This window comes from Mus caroli, chromosome 3, assembly GCF_900094665.2.
Source record: "Mus caroli chromosome 3, CAROLI_EIJ_v1.1, whole genome shotgun sequence".
NCBI classification, from domain to species: Eukaryota; Metazoa; Chordata; class Mammalia; order Rodentia; family Muridae; genus Mus; species Mus caroli.
This window is the reverse complement of record NC_034572.1, coordinates 128,556,070-128,570,325: the sequence shown is the minus strand read 5'-3', so window position 1 is coordinate 128,570,325 and position 14,256 is coordinate 128,556,070. Positions and strand designations below refer to the sequence as shown.

The window sequence follows — 14,256 nt, the reverse complement described above, 5'->3', positions numbered from 1 at the left end:
GTCTTTTGTAATAGTTATCTGCTATGCCAGTAAAAATCTCACTAATCTTTGCTTATTTTAAAAACTACTCCTGGCGCTGGTGAGATGGCTGCTCTTCCAGAGGTCGTAGTTCAATTCCCAGCAACAACATGGTGGCTTAAAACCATCTGAAATAGGATCTGATGTCCTCTTCTGGTGTGTCTGAAGACAGCTACAGTGTACTCATATACATAAAATAAATAAATCTTAAGAAAAAAACTACTCCTTTGCCACAAAATCAATACATTTTATTTGATTTATTTACCACAGTTTCGGAAGAGACGAGAGACTATTAAAGAGTTACACTCTCGGGAACAATCACTAAAGGGCTTATTTTCATGAATGTCACTCTTAGAAGAGATGATCACCCAGTCAGCTTGCTTTTCTCTGTGGCTAGGAAGGGCCTGTCTTCCCAGCAGGGATCCACTCGGTCACAGGCTCCAGCCCCCATCGATGATGACAGGGTTGCCAGTTACATAGGCTGACTGCAGTGACAAGCACAAGCGGGAACAGTTAATCGCCCTGGACCCCGGGAGCATTTTGAACATTTCTTATGTGAGATAACAAATCTTTTGATTCTCATTCTAACAAGAAACCTTAATTGAATGTAGGAACAAACCAATAAACCAACCAACAAACAAACCAAAAGCAAGTTTGGATGATTTGGAACAGCTGAGCTTCCCAGGACCTGGATGGAGCACAAGGCCTTTCTCAGGCCTATGCGCATGTCACGCTCCACTAACGGTCTGTTAGGTGTGTGGCTTCAGAGTCACAAAATTAAGGAGAGATGAAATAAAGTACATGCTAAAACAACACATTTTCCTTTTGAAACTCAGAATCATTCGGAGCTAGCTAACTTTCAGACCACTAGTAAGGGCTTAGAATGTGTGTCGACTGACATCATGTTAACAATGCGAAGACAGACAGTGCCTATTAACTGATCAACTCAGGGAAGCTCACAGACTGTTTTAAAAAATTATATAGGCAATCATTCTTGCAATCCATTAACATGTCAAATAGCAGTTCACACTAGAATCAGATGCCCAACTTTGTATTTAAAATTGATTATTGGCTTATGTTTATAAACATTTTTTTTGCAGAGGACTAATTCTGAAGTTGTAGTAGAAGTTAAAACTATTTTAACTTGCTTTCTGGACGTGACAAGGTCATTGAACTCGTGAATTCATAGCAGCTGTGGCTACCCAACAGGGACTGAGACCATTCACACTCCGTCCTGGATGAGGGAGGGGCTCATAGAGCCGCACTGTCAGCAAAGAGCTATTGGTAGCTAATGAATGGCTGCAGGAAAAAGGAGTCTTCCTCGGTGAGGTAGCTACTGGTAGTCAGTCTACACACATGTGAATAACCCCACACTCCTGCTCTTGAAAGCAGCCCTAAGTACATTCAGGGGGCCACTTAAAAAAAAAGAAAATCCATGAAATGAGGGGAGGAGGGACCTGTTGGGAAGAAAGGGCTCAAGAGGAGTGATGGGGGAGAGACTCATGAGGGATAAATATGCTCATTGGGATGTATGACATTGTCAAAGAACTAAAAAATTAAAAAAACTCTTTTCACTTAAAATGGATAATTAACTCTCATGGTTGTGTCCTCAATTTGACATTGATCTATAGCTGCGGTCATTGAAAGAGGCAGAAGCAAAGATGTCATAATATGAGGACACTTTTTTTTAAAATTAAATCCACGAAAACTGATAATTCAGTAATAATTTACCTAGCGATTCCGTAGCTCCTACAAACTGTGGCTAACAGTCCTGAGGAGCAGTAACTAAACTTTTCACCTTTGTGTCCATCCGAATCACCAACTGTGTGGGCTGCACCAAGTTATGGTAAAGAGGAACCAGTACAAAAGTAAACCCCACCCCACCCAACCTATGGGGAGGGATGGAGGCTCACGGGACCCCAGAGCTAAACAAACTTCACACACTTGGGGAAGCTAAAGCATGGGAGATTCCCAAAGGCTCTCTCTGCCTTGGCTTTATGGAGGTGGACATGCCGTAGGAGATCACCACTCTAAGGTGGACTTTTCCCACAATGCCTCTGCATTCGCGCTATCCAGCTCTGGTTAACAAGCCCAGCAAACCACACTGGGTCACCAAGGTAAGCCATGGTGCAGTTGTTGCTTCTGTCTGTTGTGGGTTCAAAACAAAAGAGCTTTTATGCCCTGCACCTTGGTTTGCGCTTTACCAGCCACTGAGTTCACACTAGTCACTCGGGAAGAAATTGGTTATTAAATAGGTGTGAAGTCAAAGAGACCAAATTAGGCAATTTCTACACGATGACGAAACAAGATTAGGAAAGATCATGGACTTCCCCCGAATGGGTCACTAGGTCACTAGTAAATTAAAGGGGCACATACCAACCAGAGTGGAATAGCTCTAATGCAGTACCTAAGTTACTACCCCCAAATACAGTTAAAGCTGGTAAGCCTGCTCATGTCTCTCCTTCAACTCTCACGATCGAGAGGCTTTTTAAATTACACTTTATTGTGTATGTGTGTGTGTGTGTGTGTGTGTGTGTGCGTGAGTGTGTGACACTCTAGAGAAGGTCAGAAGACCACTTTTTGGGAATCTGTTCTCCCATTCACCACGTGGATGCCAGGGGTTGAATTTATGTCACCATGTTTGGCAGTAAAGGGTCTTTACTCATGAGTTATCTTGCCAGCCCAGGAGGTTTTTATATGTAACCAGTATGCCCACAACTGTCCTTTTATAAAGCAAATCTCTCGGAAGGTGGTATGCTTTAATGTTTTCCTCTATTTTTCATCTGTGCTGTGATTCCAGTCATGGAAAGCTGAATGAAGAAGAGCCGCTGTCACAGACAACGGTGGCTTTTGAGTAAGTGAAACCAGCGCTTATTCCTATCGCGTAAACGGGGCACTTTAGTGATATAGAACATAGACTCACAAAACTGTGAAGAGGATGAGCAAATCTGGGCTAGCCCAGTGTGATGGGCTAATTTGTATTTACAAACTGGAAGAGCAGCACTCACCTCGTCTGAGGCCAGGTATACGCAGAGCAGAGCAACCTCTTCAGCCGATGCAAACCTTCCCGTCTTTTGTCTGTTTAGGAAAGTTTTCAGTGCCTGTGACCAGAGACAGTTCCATACAAGAGATGTCAGCTGGCACACGTGTGCCCTTGTAACATCGTCAAGGGGCTTGGGGTCAGAGGAACCTACGGAGGGACTAGGGCCATCATCCAAGGTTGCTTTGAAATTTCCAGCCATGTTACCCGAACTAGTCATGATACACTGACATCCATGGATACTGTGATAGGTAAGAAAGCCTCGAGGGCTGGGTGTGGGGTCGCACAGTTTTAGTTCCAGTGCTTGGAAGGCAGAGGCAGTGGATCTGTGAGTCTGAGGTCAGCCTGGTCTACAGAGTACATTCCAGGACAGCGAGAGCTACACAGAGATATCCCATATTGGAAAGCCAAAAACCAAAACAAGAACAAAATAAACAAAACCAGAAAGCCACTAGGAATGCCCATTGTGGTCAGAGCCAGTGCATGATTGTAATACAGACATGGGGAGCTGAGGGGGGAGACAAATCACAGCCGATGTGGGCTAAAGAAGACGTCTCTCTATCTCCGACAAGCAATGGACTCACAGACATATGATATTAAACTGACCATCTCGGCCATTCTAAGTGCACAGCTCAGGGGTAAGAAGTACAAAACACTTAGTGCTGTAAGCTGCAAGCTCCTTGGTACTGCTTCTCATCTTGCAAAATGAAAATCTCCACCGGGAAAGCAGCAACTTCCCTCTCCCCCAGGCCTTGGTAGCCACCTCTTTCTTTTCTCTCTAGATTCATAGATCTATGAATCTATCTGGATAAGGAACAGGGCATTTAAAAAAAATTTTTTTTTTTAATTTTAGCCAAAAGGTTGGAACACTTTCAAACTGCTAGATGTATGTACCTCTTTGGGATTGTCTCTGGCTTGTATTCTTTCTTGCAGAGATGGGGTGTCAACCGTTCCTAAACCAAAGATGACATTCACTGTGGTTACTTCAATTGAAAGGGGAATTAAACCTTCAACTCCTTTTCCAGACGATAAGCAAGCAGTGAAATCTTTGTCCATTCTCTTAAATGACACTCTGAGCTCTACCTGCCTGACCACTAAGGGTCATCAAAACACACACACACACACACACACACACACACACACACACACACACACCAGTGGTTCTGTGATAGCAGGCTGGGACTCTGGGTGAATTAACCCGCTCTCTCAGTGACGCCCAGTCATGCTATGTTTGCTTGATGATTTATAGATAAGTATCTTTGCCTTATCTCAGCTAGACCCCATGGGAGCCCAGAGAAGCAGAAAACAGCACCTCTGAGCTTCAGCAGTTTGCCGTGAGGATTGCAAACCATTCTGCTCTGTTGCCAAGTTCACCACGGGGATCCTGGTCTCAAGTTCATGGTTGCCATAGACTTAACCTATCTGCATGCTTCCACTGGTTTCAGTTTTAAACTATTGTTAAAAGTTCTAATAAAAACATAATTTTTTTTCTTAAGAAGGAAAAATAAGGGCTGGAAAGATGGCTCAGCGGCTAAGAGCACTGACTGCTCTTCCAGAGGTCCTGAGTTCAAATCCCAGCAACCACATGGTGGCTCACAACCATCTGTAATGGGATCTGACACCCTCTTCTGGTGTGTCTGAAGACAGAGACAGTGTACTTATATATAATAAATAAATCTTTGGGCAGGAGCCAGCAGTGTAGGAGTGAGTGGGGCCGGAGGGAGCAGAAGTCTTGAGTTCAATTACCAGCAACCCCATGATGGCTCACAACCATCTGTACAGCTACAGTGTACTCATATACATAAAATCAAACAATCAATCAATTTTTTTTAAGGAAGAAAAATAAGCAGGATTAAAAAGTTAAAACCCATTAAGTACCCAAGCCTATATAGTTGTCTGGACTTTCCCCCTAACTCATGTAATCTGTAAGATCTCTGTAGAACACTGGCTTTTTGTCTTGTTTGCAGGATAACAGTGCTCTGGGGAATCGATTGGTCTCTCTGTGGGTGTAAAATAATTTTTTTAAGTACAGAATAGAGTTTATTTAGGACATGGAAAGGGGAGGTGAGAAGGGAATAGAGACAGAGAAGGGGGGGGCTGGCCAGGAACATACGGGGGGAAGGGGAGGGGGGAGGGAGGGGAGGGACAGGGACAGGGACAAGGAGAGGGAGAGGGAGAGGGAGAAAGGGGTCAGGGAAGGGAGAATAAGAGGTAAAACAAACTTTTTAAGAACCTCTTACCTTTGTTGGTAGACCACACAATTGAGAAAGCCACACATAGATCTTGTCTCTGTTCTGAAAATGTTTCCTAATTTTGTTATCATTTGTCATTTTTCTGGAGATGGAGAATCTTCCGTATCAGACCCTGCCCCGTGTAGAATCTTTTTCTTAGGTTCTCCATCATACACACACACACACACACACACACACACACACACACACACACACACACACATCCTGCCACACACAGGCAGCACTTCAGCTGATACACTCTCCCTGTCAGCAACAGTCTGAACCTCCCCATTACTGCAGAAGAGACATCCACTTACCCAATTTACAAAACTTTGCTCCCCCATTTTGCTTGTCAATAGCCTACTAAAAGTCCAAATGTTTTTCAGCCCATGTTCACCTTGAGCTGACCATAGCAGTCCTCAAAATCCTACCACTGTAAGTGCTGAGTGGGTGTCACAGTTTACATGTGGCTGGCAGTGGTAAATACTAAATGAAAGCTAGTGTGAGCCCATGTCCTGGTGTCTGCTGTGCCACGTCTACACGTCTGGCTGGAGATGGTGACTCACAACCATGGCACTAACCCAGACACTCATTCACTCACTCCTCTGCATCAGGGATGGCCTCTGTGACTCACAGCTAGTTCCTCGTTCTAGAGTTTGATTTTCCAAGTCCTATGAAAATTCTAGCTGTGGAAACAACCACATATTCTAGATCTTTTGCCTTTTTTTTCCTGATGGCCAGTGCCACAAAGGTCAGGTGTCGTCAAGTGTAGACAGTGAATGTCCTTTTTCTCAATATCACTTGAGGCTGAATCTCCACCCAAAGAGAAATGGGACAGAGCATCCCAATCTCTGCAGTGCAGGCCTGGCTGATAGTTAATGGCTTCTCCTGTGTAAGTCTGTGGTTCTCAACCTGAGAATCAAATAGAATCTTCTATAGGACTTCACAAAGGACACAAAGCTTCCTATTAACACATCCCCTCAATGCTGGCATGCCCATCTGGTAGATCACCCCAACTCTGGCAGTGGACTATTGAACACCTTAGTAGAACTAGGCAATGGTGGTCCATGACCTTAATCCCAGCACTCTAGAAGCAGAGGCAGGCAGATCTTTGTGAGTTCAAGGCCAGCCTGGTCTATAGAGCAGTTTCCAGGACTGCCAAGGCTACATGGAGAAATCCTTTCTGAAAACAACAGTAAAAAGAAAAACTGACCAATCAAAAAAAAAAAAAAAAACCCAAAACAAAACCAAACAAACAAGTGAAAAAGCAAAACAAAAAGAAAAGAAAACCTTAGTCCTAGACAGACACTATTCCTTTCAGAAGACATTAATCACCCTTGTTAGGTACCCTGTGTTTGTTTTGGGTGGGTGGAACCAGAACAAAACATACCTGGTTACTTAGAACCTATGTCATATCCACAGTTATTAAGAAAAGTGGTTTTGCTGGGTATAGTGATGCACACCTTCAACCCCAGCAGCAAGCAGGCAGAAACAGGCTGATCCCTGCGAGGTGTAGACCAGTCAGGTTCACACAGTGAGTTCCAGGCAGGCCGAAAACAAAGGAGCAACACATAAAAAGCAAAGCGGTTTTCTCTGCTTCTTCATAGAGTGATCACACTTTTTTTCCTTTTTTCATAACGGTAGTTATGCTTTGCTTTGAGTCACGTGATCTGTTGAAACCTCTCCACTCTGGCAAGAAGGCGTGAGCCATCCAGGTGGGAGTGTCTCCAGGAAGTTTTACTTGCAGAACAGGCCACAGCATCCTTTTGATTTCGGAGCCACTCTGGTCGTTTGGGAGTTTGGTGGACCCCTGTGTTTCCAAAGGCTCCCTTGACCTTCTGCCTGTTGTCTGCCTGCTGTCCCCTGCTGTCCCTGCTGTCCCCTGATGTCCCATGGAAATGTTCTGCTTTTCTACTCACCAAGGACAACATCACCACGGTCAACAGGTTCTAGCAAGTTTTGTTTCTCAAACTCAGTCTAAACCATCTTGCACGTGCTGGGTTTTAAACCCCTCGCTCTCTTGCACTCTCACAGTCTTGCTCTCTTGCTCTCTTCTTTTCGAGACAGGGTTTCTCTGTGTAGCCCTGGCTGTCCTGGAACTCACTCTGTAGACCAGGCTGGCCTCGAACTCAGAGATCCGCCTGCCTCTGCCTCCTAGTGCTGGGATTAAAGGCGAGCACCACCATTGCCCTGCTGTTTTAAATCCTCATGTCGAGGCTTCTTCCAATTGGCTTGGGACCTCTGTCCAACGAAAGCTACACTGCTCTCTTAACAAAGTCAAACCTTTAGTTTCGATGTCTGTCAGTGGTGGAAAGCAATATGGTAAATAAGCTGATGAAAATGTTTTATGGTGCCAAACAGCATGTAAGAAAGGCCAGGCTCCCACCCTCTCACCCCAGGCTCACCTGGACACACACAGTTGCATCTGATGCCCTGTTGGATGAAGTCTGCAGCCACGGACTTGGTGAGGCCGATCACAGCTGCCTTGGTAGCACTGTACACACATCTGTTCTCCACCCCTGGGTGAGAGGGAACCAGGGACATTGTTTCTTCGGAAAGGAGCACAGAAGAGTGCCCCATTCACAGTTTCTCACTTCTTCCCATCACCCTCCTTTTTATTTTTATTGTTTGAATTAAAAGAAAAACCATTTTGAAATCAGCTTTCCCTTTGAAGAGTGAGTGACTTAGGGCCTCCTCCTATATTAGGGATAGAGACGGTTTCTGAGTGCAGAAAGTGCTACCGGTGTAGCGGAACCTAATTTGGACTTTGGTGTTGAGATGCTGCTAGCGCTTTGTAGCCGTCGCCTGCTGGTCACAGTCATGGGGTTTCACTGCATCAGGTAGGAAACCCTCATTCCTTTTAAGAAACTTCGTAAGTGAAGAAGTATAAAGGCCACCTCACCTACATTCCGCTCATGTATGTTTCATATTTTATAAGAGAGAGAATGCTGTCTTGGCAGTGATTTCATTTTTTAAAAAATATATGTATTTATTCCCTCTCCAGCCCAGTATCAGCTCCCCCTCCTCCCAGTACCTCCTCATACAGAGCCCCTCACACCCCACACCCCGTATCAAACTCACAAGCCCGTCAATGCCAGGCTCTGACAGCTCTCTGTTTAGTCCTAGCCTTGCCTTCTCTTTGAGGGTCCAGATTCTTTCTTGTTTGAGTTGTAACCTCAAGGCCTGCTTGTGTATGGAGCACTTTGTGCAAGCTTCTGCTAGAGTGCAGAACACAGACTCTGAAGCCGAGTCTGGTACTGCACACGGCACACCTATAACCTGGCACTTCAGAAGCAGAGGTTGGAAGATCAGGAGGAATCCAAGCCAGCCTTGGCTTCAGTTAGGAATCTGAGGCCAAGAGCTCCCTGAGACTATAAGAAGCACAAGATGGAATCTGTCCCCTTTTGTACTGTGAAAAGAAAAAAAAATTTTCTTGGTCCCAAGGAGCTTTCAGCTCAGCTTGCAGTCAATATGTCACTTCGTATTACTTCAGTGATAAATCTTTTCTTCTCTTAATTCAATTTTCACTCCCATACATAGAGAAGGGATAAAAGGAAAGGCAAAGACAGTAATTTTTAAATTTAATTTGATGAGTGGAACAGCTATAACAATAGGCCTGATGACATAAGCCACTTATGATCTTTCTTTCTTTTTTTTTTTAAAGCCATTTTGAATTTTCATGTGGGTTTCATTAACTTGTTTAGTTTAGTTCTAAAATCCACAGCTCATGAAAGAACCATGTGTGTGTGTATGTGTGTGTGTGTGAGTGTGTCTGTGTGTGTGTCTGTGTGTGTATATATGTGTGTGTCTGTATGTGTGTATATGTATGTGTTATGTGTGTGTGTATGAGTATGTCTGTGTGTGTCTCTCTATCTGTATGTCTGTGTGTGTATGAGTGTGTCTGTGTGTGTATCTCTGTGTATGTCTCTGTGTTTGTGTGTGTCTCTCTCTGTGTGTCTGTGTGTGTCTGTGTGTGTCTGTGTATGTGTGTGTGTATGAGTGTGTCTGCGTGTGTATCTCTGTGGGTGTCTCTGTGTTTGTGTGTGTCTCTCTCTGTGTCTCTGTGTGTGTATGTGTGTGTATGTGTGTGTGTATGTGTTATGTGTGTGTATGTGTGTGTGTATGTGTTATGTGTGTGTGTATGAGTGTGTCTGTGTGTGTCTCTCTGTGTATGTGTATGAGTATGTCTATGTGTGTATATGTGTGTGTCTCTGTGTGTGTGTATATGTATGTGTTATATGTGTGTGTATGAGTGTGTCTGTGTGTGTGTCTCTGTGTTTGTCTGTGTGTGTGTGTCTCTCTCTGTGTCTGTGTGTGTATGTGTGTGTGTGTGTGTACTCACTCCAACCCCCACTCTGAGGAAGGGACTACTACCTTTGATGCTGGAGGCCACAGACGACATGTTGATAATGTTGCCTGACTTCTGAGCAAGCATCTGCCAAGACAAGGAACAGTCATCTGCATTCTGCTGGCTGAAATACTCGTTCACTGGCACATTTACATCGACTCCTAGCCACCTAGACCCTTTTCTTTCTTTAGTTTTCTCTTTCTTTTTGGAGCCAGGCTCTTAAACTACAGCCTAGACTGGCCTTCAGGATCCTCAAACTTCTGCCTCATGACTGCTGGGATGACAGGCCCACACCACCACATCAGCCCAGGGTACCAGCTTCTCCATGAAACCACTTGTCAGGTGGAGGGCACAGCAAAGAAAGCAGAGTCAGTGGGGAGTGGCAGAGCCCAGAGAGCTGCTGGGGACAGGACACAAGCCAGAGAGCAGGATGCCTGACATGGCTGTGACATCCTGTAAATCAAATAAAGACGGTTCTTTCCAGACACTGATCTTGGCACTTGGTGTAAGGGACTTAGGGAAAAATATATGTCCTGCTGGCCAAGTTTCTTTACCAGTGCTTAGAAGGAATGTAGGGATTTGTGAATGGAGGCTCCAGAGCTGGGGTGGCCAAGAAGGTCCACTTCCTTGTGGCACTTTTCTTACTCTCCATATTAATACTTGGGGCTTTTATACCCGAGATCTGAAAATACAGGACAAACCGCAAGGGATGGGGCTGCATGGACAAAAAGCACACAGGCAAGGCTGAGGTGACAGCCATGCTGAGGGACACAGTAGAGGGGAAGCAACGTTACGTAAATGAGCCTTTGTTGTCTTTTGTTTGCTTGTTGTTGTTGTTTTGTTGTTTTCTTATTTTGAGACAGGGTTTGTCTGGGAAGCCCTGGCTGTCCTGAACTCGATTTGTTGACCAGGCTGGCCTGGAGCTCATAGAAATCCACCTGCCTCTTCATCCCGAGGGCTGGAACTAAAGGTGTACACCACCATGCCTGCCTGCAAAGTGCCTCTGTACATGATAAGGGGGATCTTAATGCCAGACATAATCCCCCCTGCCTTGCCCCCTTTAATCCTAGCCCTCAGGAAGCAGAGGAAGGCAGATGGTTGTGAGCTGAAGACCACCCTGATATACACATGGTGAGTTTAAGCCAGCCAGTGCTCTGTAGTAAGACTCCAAAAAAAAAAAATCTGGTTTATCATTTTTTCTTTTCTGATATAACCATCACGAAAAGCTCAGTTTAGTATGGAGACTGGCTATGATACAAGTTGTCTCCAGTCTTCTGAAATTTAGTAATTTCCAGGGCAAAGCTCAGGCCTCAGTCACCTCAGAGATGTAAGTCATAAGCCTACCACTCACACCGCCCACTCAGTCCTCCCATTGCCTTCTTTGCTCTGTCTCCAGCCTGTCTCGGGGGACAGCTCTTTGCCAGCTGTCACTTGCGCTGTTCCTCTTGGCTCCCAGCACAGGATGCCTGTGAAGTGAGGGACCCAGAACAACTGATTTCCAGGAGCCTCAAGCAGAGCATCTCTCTGGAGCACCCCAGACACAGCCCTTCTGCCCCCATTGCCAGAGCTCAGCCAAGCTCCTTGGCATTTCTTGGCATTCTAAGCCACTAGGTTCAATGGTTGGCCATCCTATGGAACAAGACGTTTGACTCATTTAGCCAGGGTTTTCTGAATCATTCTGTGTTCAACCCTGATAAGGCACAGCAAGGGGAAAAAGTAAATAAAAAGTATATTCATAGAACAAAGATATCTCCTTTTTTTTTCTGATCTTCTTTCTCTCCAGGCCAACCAGCATTCTGTAATTACTCTTCTTATGGTATTTTTGACTTGGTCTCTGCCTCTTGACTGACCTTGCAATGTGGGGATGGTTTGCTGTGCATTTATCTGAGAACCAATTCTGTCAGTTCCTATGTTTTTGGCCAAATGACCTTGCAGATCTCTGTTGGTTTTCCATCCTGGAAAAGTTTAGCCTGGCAACTGTGCATCACAGTTAATGATACAGAAAACCCGGGGACGGCTAGGGCTGGAAGTGATTCGAAATGTGTCTTCCTCATTCTCGGATGGAAGAGACAGACAATGAGAGGGTGCACGTGCCATCTCCTAGGACATGTGACCTGGGGCTCAGAGTGCTTAGGGACTCGAAGGCCAGTGTCTGAGAGCAGAAATCGAGATGCCAGTGTCGTCTTTCCCACTAAGACTATGCTTTGCCCGAAGCTCCCAAGGGCTGAGATTGTGGTGTGCGATTCCCCTGCTTCTGTGGAAAAGCCACTTTAAACAACCAGTGCCGAGGCCTTCCGGTTCTGTCACAGTCACTGATTTTTTTTTCTTCCAAAAGCAGAAAGGTATTTTATCATTGTTAGAATCATGAACTTTTGATCGGGCCTAGGTGTATCAAGAACTAACATTCCCTTAGGAGCCTAAGTTCCACTTGTACTGTACCTCAGAGCCACTCCCTAAGCCTCTGCTTCAGATCTGTGCTTACAAATGTGTTGCATATCTGTGTCACCATCTTGTCCTCTGAAATCTCCTTCAGCCCCTCCCCCAAGTCCTATACAAAAAGTACTGGTCTTCAACAGATACATTAAGGCCCCAAACAACGTCTATAAGCTATAAAAGGGCAAAAGGTATCATTTTTATTCAAGTGATGGTGTCTCTATGAGTGTATGCTGCATGTGTAAATATTCCAGCTCCAGAGGCCAGCACAGGGTGGTGAATGCTGTGAACCGCAGTCGTTATAGGCAGTTATGCAGGGAACTGAACTCAGGTCCTCTGGAAGAGCAGCAGGTGCCCTTAACCTCTTGAGTCGTCCTCCAGCCTGGAAACAAACTTGTAAAAGGGATAGCTAGTCCAATGTTATGTGGGCTGACCAAAGATCCCTTTTAAGCACAAATCAAGTACTTAAAAAGCATACTTTAGAGCCAGTAGTGGTACATGTAGTGGTGCATGCTGTTAATTCCAGCACTCAGGAGACAAATGTAGAGGAATCTCTGTGAGTTCAAAATCAGCTTGGTCTACATAGTGAGTTCCAGGACAGCCAGAGCTACATAGGGAGACCAGGTCTTGGAAAAACCAAAACAAACAGAGAAAGTGTGTCTCTCTATGGCAGCTGATCTGGCCCTGCTCCCTCTTTCCCACTCACTCCTTGCCACTCTTGCATTAAACACTCCTGCAGGCCAGGGGTACATGCTCTCATTTACACCTTTCCAGAGCACCCAGAAGAGCTCAGCTCTCTAAGGCATTGATGCTGTGTTTAAACAGTAAGATGTAGGCTGGGCATCGTGGTGTATACCTTTAACCCCTTCACGGAGGAGACACACAAGTAGATCTCTGTCTATATCAAGTTCCAGGCCAGCTAGGGCTCATAGTGAGACTCTGTCTCAAACAAGAGAAAGGGGCTGGAGAGACGGCTCAGGGTTAAGAGCATTGGTTGCTCTTCTAGTCTGTAACTCCAGTCCCAGGGGATAGGATGCCTTTTTCTGGCCTCTGGGAGTAAACAGATACACACACAGGCAAAACACTGACACAAATCATAATCATAATAAACCAAAACTGAGTAACTCTTTGTAGGGAAAAAAAGCCCCAGGGCACCAGCACCATGACAGCCAGTGCCTGGGCCCAGAAGGTTGGCTGTAGGGCTCCATAGCTGACTCTAATCACTTGCTAGTTACGTGAGCTTTTTCCTCCCCGTCAGATGTGCCCTATGTAGTCAGCTGATGTGATGAAATATCATTCACTCCACAAGAGGATTCTCCTGCAGCAAGAAGCCGGTCCATCTCCCCAGATACCCCTTCCTTCATTTTGTTTTCTCTGAGAATCCCAGTTTGCCAGTGAGGTCCAAGAGGGCCTCCCATTTACCCTAGGAACTGTGTCTGCATTATACTCGGAACCACCCCAAGTTATATTACATGACATATTTATGTGTCAATTGAGTTCCTCACCCTGTCCTAATAGAAACTCTCTTCAAAAAAGAACTTTGTTAAGTTCACTGGAGGCTCTCCTCAGTGTTGAAAATGCTTAATAAATGTTCCTTGAATGTAGGAGCTGGAGGGTTAAATGGATTAATCTCTATAAATTGCCTTGCTACAAATGTTCATTAGTCAACCTGCTAGCTACAATCACACTCAAATACACACAATACACATGCGTGTTCTCCGTGTGCCCAGGATGAAAGCAGACACCCTCCTCAGACTGCCAGTCCCCTTACTTACTTTGGGAAGGAATGCTTTGATCATCAGGTACATGCTGCGGACGTTGAGATTCATTGAGAAGTCCCAGTCTTTTTCCTCGCAATCCAAGATGGTTCCGTGGTGGACAAAACTGAGTGATTCAACAGAGGGAGAAATGCAATTAAAGAATCAGTAGGCAATTACGTGCCAGCATGCTCTGGGTATAATCTCTAGGATCATAGGAGCAAAACAATACAATAACAACAGCGGCGGTGGCGGCAGCAGCAGCAGCAACACACACACACACACAAACACACACACTCCTGCAATTAAGATCCGTGCCTTCAGTCTCAACACTCAGGAGGCAGAGGCAGAGGCAGAGGCAGAGGCAGAGGCAGAGGCAGAGGCAGAGGCAGAGGCAGAGGCAGAGGCAGAGGCAGAGGCAGAGGCAGA

The 14,256-nt window shown here is 45.3% G+C and overlaps 1 protein-coding gene across 2 annotated transcripts in view; it reads right to left on the bottom strand.

Moving 5' to 3' along the window:
* Positions 1–244: 244 nt before the first annotated feature.
* The window catches only part of Bdh2 (3-hydroxybutyrate dehydrogenase 2), a 23,478-nt gene continuing 9,466 nt past the window's right edge, over positions 245–14,256 (bottom strand). For both annotated transcript variants that reach the window (XM_021158360.1, XM_029475646.1), the window contains exons 5-10: positions 13,846–13,954; positions 9,664–9,724; positions 7,695–7,808; positions 3,953–4,011; positions 3,027–3,119; positions 245–503 (exon numbers count right to left, since the gene is read on the bottom strand). In XM_021158360.1, the coding sequence (XP_021014019.1) occupies positions 450–503; positions 3,027–3,119; positions 3,953–4,011; positions 7,695–7,808; positions 9,664–9,724; positions 13,846–13,954 (490 nt within the window). In that variant the 3' untranslated portion in view covers positions 245–449. The remainder of the gene's footprint in view (positions 504–3,026; positions 3,120–3,952; positions 4,012–7,694; positions 7,809–9,663; positions 9,725–13,845; positions 13,955–14,256) is intronic.